At 53.4% G+C, this 5,898-nt stretch overlaps 1 protein-coding gene across 1 annotated transcript; it reads right to left on the bottom strand.

Moving 5' to 3' along the window:
* Window positions 1-1,230: 1,230 nt before the first annotated feature.
* LOC147094294 (uncharacterized) lies at window positions 1,231-5,533 on the bottom strand. The gene is made up of 2 exons (XM_085973921.1): window positions 5,402-5,533; window positions 1,231-2,374 (listed from the first exon to the last, which is right to left on the bottom strand). Exon 2 carries the CDS (start codon window positions 2,265-2,267, stop codon window positions 1,398-1,400), a length of 870 nt encoding a protein of 289 aa, XP_085830047.1. The 5' UTR covers window positions 2,268-2,374; window positions 5,402-5,533; the 3' UTR covers window positions 1,231-1,397.
* Between the last annotated feature and the right edge of the window lie 365 nt (window positions 5,534-5,898).

Below are 5,898 nucleotides of genomic sequence, written 5' to 3'. Positions count from 1 at the left end.
TTCACTATAGATCAGTGTGAGGTGGTGTGTTAATGAATTTCACTAGATCAGTTTGAGGGGGTGTGTTGATGAATTTCACTATAGATCAGTGTGAGGCGGTGTGTTAATGAATTTCACTATAAGTCAGTGTGAGGTGGTGTGTTTTGGTGGGAAGAATAAGGAGGCCACACTCTACTTGGACAAGGGGGTGAAATTGGGTTGTTTTGCGCCTCCCGCGATATTCAGTGTGAGGTTAGCGGCGGCGGTAACCGGTAGCACCCCGCGGCACTGCACCGCCGGCAATGACGTCATCGCCACACGCAGCACCCCGGCTGCAACCTTGGGTTGTGACCCCTGACCTATCAACAGACGATATGTCCAATGGTCAGGGGTCGTTCTTGCAGCTGCGGCGACGCCACTTAAAGAGCAGGTGTCAGGCGGCAACTTTTTATTTTGGCTGACTGCCAGCACCTGCCCCCTTCCCCATTCTTCAGGGTGCCGGCCACGATCGCTCAGCCCGGCGCTCCTCTTGATCCGACACCCCGCTCCCCGGTGGACCAGCAGGGCCCCGGTGTGCACAGTGCTAGGCCCCTCCCCTTTAATCAGGGAGGGAGGTCTGCTATGACACGGTGCTATGTGCCGACGGGCGTGGCGCTGTTACATGAAGCACTGTGAAATTCACTGGTAGCGCCTCAAGAGGGAGGGGAGCGCTTCCAGTAGCACCCCGCCTCCTGCTTGGGGCGCTACCACTGAATTTAATGCGCAGGGTCGCTAACTTTTTCAGGGGGCTAAAATTAGCCCCGGTGACGTTAGCGACCCAAAGGAGGCGCCACCGAATTTCTCCCTAAGAATCTAAATGGGCTGGAGGAGCAGAGGGATCCAGGGATACAGATACACAAATCACTAAAAGTAACAACACAGGTTAATAAGGCCATTAAAAAAAAAGCACTGGGCTACATTCCTAAAGGAGCCTTCTGTACCGTGCCTCGGAGCTCTGAACCATGGCAGAGAGCGGCTGGGACATGTTTCTCACACGCCTCGAGATTAACCCGCACGGCAACTTTGCTGTCAGTGAAGAGAGACGAGAAAGACCAAAGTGCCGTTTGCCCCTCTCAGTGTGGCCCTGAAGGACTGTGTCCAGGCTGGAGTTCTGTTCCCGCCGTACGATCCTCCCCCAGATTGTCCTTTCTGAGCTCCAGCCAGGTGATGCTAAACACTCAGGTGGGAAAGACAAAAATCTACAACAATGTGTTTAAAACAAAGTTGATTTATTTGACATAGATCCAGAATATTAAACTCCAGCCCAGTTCCTGGAGTTATTAACATCAGCAGAAACAATCCCCACCTGTCAGAATGAACATGGTTCAGTCCTGGATGTGATTAACAGCAGCAACAACAACAGAATCCGACCCCTGCAGTCACTTGTGAACTCGTTGGTGTGTCAGGAGGTGGGATGACTGAGTGAATCCCTTCCCACACTCAGGGCAGGTGAACGTCCTCTCCCCAGTGTGAACTCGCTGGTGTGTCAGCAGGTTGGATGACTGAGTGAATCCCTTCCCACACTCAGGGCAGGTGAACGGCCTCTCCCCAGTGTGAACACGCTGGTGTCTCAGCAGGTGGGATGACTGAGTGAATCCCTTCCCACACTCAGGGCAGGTGAACGGCCTCTCCCCACTGTGACTGCGCAGGTGCACAGTGAGGTCAGATGACTGCCTAAACCCAGTCCCGCAGTGAGAGCACCTGAACGGTCTCTCATCAGTGTGAACACGTTGATGGTGTATTAGTTCCCCGGAACCTTTAAAGCACTTCCCACAGTCCGAGCATTTAAAAGGTCTCTCATCAGTGTGAACTCGCTGGTGTGTCAGCAGGGTGGATGAGCGAGTGAATCCCTTCCCACACACGGAGCAGGTGAACGGTCTCTCCCCAGTGTGAATGCGCTGGTGGACAGTGAGGTCAGATGACTGCCTGAACCCAGTCGCACAGTGAGAGCACCTGAACGGTCTCTCATCAGTGTGAACACGTTGATGGTGTATTAGTTCCCCGGAACTTTTAAAGCACTTCCCACAGTCCGAGCAGTTAAAAGGTTTCTCATCAGTGTGAACTCGCTGGTGATTCAGCAGGTGGGATGAATGAGTGAATCCCTTCCCACACTCAGAGCAGGTGAACGGCCTCTCCCCAGAGTGAACTCGCTGGTGTGTCAGCAGGGTGGATGACTGAGTGAATCCCTTCCCACACTCAGAGCAGGTGAACGGCCTCTCCCCGGTGTGAACGGTGCTTTTTGCTTCCATATTCAAAGGCCGATGATATTCAGTTCCTGATGAATCGAGTGACTGTCAGATCTTGACGTGATGTGTGGTTTGAGTTTCCCGTCTGCAAATCCTTCCCTTCTAATACCCTGTAAAATGAATTTAAAACAGGGAGCGTGAGAGAGAACCCACTAAAGAGGCAGGTTGTGAAATTGAGCTCAATGAATCTGGTTATTTGTGGGGCCGGCACTAGAAAAAAGTGACCATGAAAGCTGCCGGATTGTCATAAAATCCCACTGGTTCACTAATGTCCCTCAGTGAAGGGAATCTGCCACCTGGTCTGGGCCTCTGGCCCCTATGGGAGGAGAGAGAGAGAGAGAGAGAGAGGTGGGAGTGGGAGGGGGCGAAGGAGATGGACTTTATACATCTGCAACTCGACCAGAACTTTGACAGAACCTCCAAAACCCGCAACCTCCAGCACCTAGAAGGACAAAGGCAGAAGGTGCATGGGAGCACCATCACCTCCAAGTTCCCCTCCCAGTCACACACCATCCTGACTTGGACATATATCGCCGTTGCTACATCATCACTGGGTGAAAATCCTGGAACTCCTTACACAACAGCATTGTGGGAGTACCTTCACCACACGGACTGCAGCAGTTCAAGAAGGTGACTCACCACCACCTTCTCAACGGGCAACTGGGGATTGGCAATATTTGCTGCTCTTGCGAGCGACGCCCACATCCCAAGAATGAATTAAAACAAATCTGTATATGTAAACTGGATTAAAAGCCTGTACAGAAATATTTGTTCCTAAAACAATACTCTTTTACATTGTAGGGACAGTGTCTAACAACCTAATCTCCCCTAGAATCCACCTCCCTTGACAGTCTCACATTGGAAATTGTTGGGTCCTCCTGGGCTCAGAAGTACTGGGGGTTAAACCCAGCAGCTTCTCCTCCATCTCCACTCCAGCTCAAACTGAAGCAACAAAAAGACCTACACAGGCGGCCAGGGACTGACTTCTGCATTCAGCGCCCGCCCTGATACAAGCCGGCTCTGGATTGGCGGCTCTGCTGTGTCGATCCAGTTGTGGTTTCTCCTGTCTGGGGGAGGCGCTGCACCCTGGGTTTCCTGGTGCTGGGACCCTGGCCGCACGTCCGCCGGGCCCAGCCGCTCTGATTCTGATTGAGTTTTTTGATGAGGTAACAGAGAGGGTTGATGAGGGCAATGCGGTTAACGTGGTGTACATGGATTTCCAAAAGGCGTTCAACAAAGTGCCACATAATAGGCTTGCCAGCAAAGTTGAAGCTCGTGGAATAAAAGGGACAGTGGCAGCATGGATACAAAATTGGCTAAGTGACAGAAAACAGAGAGTAGTGGTGAACGGTTGTTTTTTGGACTGGAGGAAGGTGCACAGTGGTGTTCCCCAGGGGTCGGTACTAGGACCACTGCTTTACTTGATATATATATATATTTTAATGACTTGGACTTGTGTGTACAGGGCACAGTTTCAAAATATGCAGATGACAAAAAACTTGGAAGTATAGTGAACAGTGAGGAGGATAGTGACAGACTTCAAGAGGACATAGACAGGCTGGTGGAATGGGCGGACACGTGGGAGATGAAATTTAATGCAGAAAAGTGCGAACTGATACATTTTGGTAGGAAGAACGAGGAGAGGCAATATAAACTAAAGGGTACAATTCTAAAATGTGTGCATGAACAGAGAGACCTGGGGGTATGTGTACACAAATCATTGAAGGTGGCAGGGCAGGTTGAGAAAGTGGTTAAAAAAGCTTACGGGAACCTGGGCTTTAGAGGCATAGAGTCCAAAAGCAAGGAGGTTATGATGAACCTTTATAAAACACTGGTTTGGCCACAACTGGTGAATTGTGTCCAATTCTGGGCACCGCACTTTATGAAGGATGTGAAGGCCTTAGAGAGGGTGCAGAAAAGATTTACAAGAATAGTTCCAGGGATAAGGGATGAGGGACTTCAGTTATGTGGATAGACTGGAGAAACTGGGGTGGTTCTCCTCAGAGCAGAGAAGGTTGAGAGGAGATTTGATAGAGGTGTTCAAAATCATGAGGGGACTGGACAGAGTAGAGAGAGAGAAACTGTTCCCATTGACAGAAGGGTCGAGAACCAGAGGACACAAATTTAAGGTGATTGGCAGAAGAACCAAAGGCGACATGAGGAAAAACTTTTTTATGCAGCGAGTGGTTAGGATCTGGAATGCACTGCCTGAAAGGGTGGTGGAGGCAGATTCAATCGCTGCTTTCAATTAGGAATTGGATAAGTACCTGAAGGAAAGAAATGTGCAGGGTTACGGGGAAAGGGCGGGGAGTGGGACTCGCTGAAGTGGTCTTGCAGAGAGCTGGCACGGGCTCGACGGGCCGAATGGCCTCCTTCTGTGCTGTAACCATTCTATGATTCTATAAAATATTAGAAAGTTTGTTCCACAGAAGCACGAGGTTTATCTGCTTTTATTGATGAATTTAAAAAGTCTCTATTAAAACCTGAGCCAGTGTGTTGTGAGACAAAGAGCCTTGTGTCCAATGGGGGAATAAAGGCCCACAGCCTCCCCGGGCCCCGGGCCCTGAACAAAGGACTGGAGAAACTCGCTGCCCCGCGGATCAGACAATCAGCCGCCGCTGGCCCCGCCCCTCAGGCTTCCCGATTGGTTGGAGGACCCGCCGCCGGCTCGCTCCTCCAGCGCCACCCACTGGGTGCCGCTAGTCCCGCCCCTCGGGCTCCCCGATTGATTGGAGGACCCGCCGCCGGCTCGCTCCTCTAGCCCCGCCAACTGGGTGCCGCTAGTCCCGCCCCTCGGGCTCCCCGATTGGTTGGAGGACCCGCCGCCGGCCCGCTCCTCCAGCCCCGCCCACTGGGTGCCGCTAGTCCCGCCCCACGGGCTCTCCGATTGGTTGGAGGACCCGCCGCCGGCTCGCTCCTGCAGCCCCGCCCCGCCCCGCTCGCTCCCTATTGGTGGGAAGCTGCCGTCAATCAGGCCGCGGGCCCGGGTGACGTGTCCCCGAGGATATCACGTGCACCGTCCAAGTGCCGCCGCTCGGTCCGGGGCCTCGCGGACTCTGAGGTTTTTCTATTTCTCTCGATTCTCTCCCGATCCACCCCGCGCCATTCTCCACCCAATCGGAGCGGAGAAAACTCACTTCCCGTCACCGATTACGACTCTGGAACCGACACCAAGGCCTTTCCCCGGAATGGCCCCGCGCCGACTCCGTCCGGCAGGATCCGAGTGCGCATGCGCAGCTCCGAGTGGGGGAGGGGGGTTGGTCTCCTCTGGGCATGCGCGGTCATTACTCTTGGTGACCGGGAGGGGTCGCTGTGCCGGACTCGGCCCAAACCGCCGCTGCCTGTGCGCATGCGCGGACTCTCGGCTGTCAATCAACCAACCGCCAGAAGAGGTCGCTGGTGAGACCAGTGAAGGAAGAAAGACTTGCATTTATATAGCGCCTTTCACCACCACCGGACGTCCTGCGCATGCGCACCTCCCTGGCGGCTGAGGCGAAACACCGACTCGCCCCCACCTGAGCCACGCACGCGTACCAGATGTTGCAGCTCCGCATGCACGCCCGATGTTCCAACCGCGGCGTTTTGTGTGCTGAGCATGGGTGTTGCGGACTGATCGGGACGGGCGATTGTAGAG

Source organism: Somniosus microcephalus, unplaced genomic scaffold (assembly GCF_052327205.1).
Source record: "Somniosus microcephalus isolate GS21.2 unplaced genomic scaffold, FLI_Smic_1.0 unresolved_chr1, whole genome shotgun sequence".
Taxonomy (NCBI): domain Eukaryota; kingdom Metazoa; phylum Chordata; class Chondrichthyes; order Squaliformes; family Somniosidae; genus Somniosus; species Somniosus microcephalus.
The sequence above is the reverse complement of the archived record's forward strand: the minus strand, read 5'-3'. Positions and strand labels throughout refer to the sequence as shown.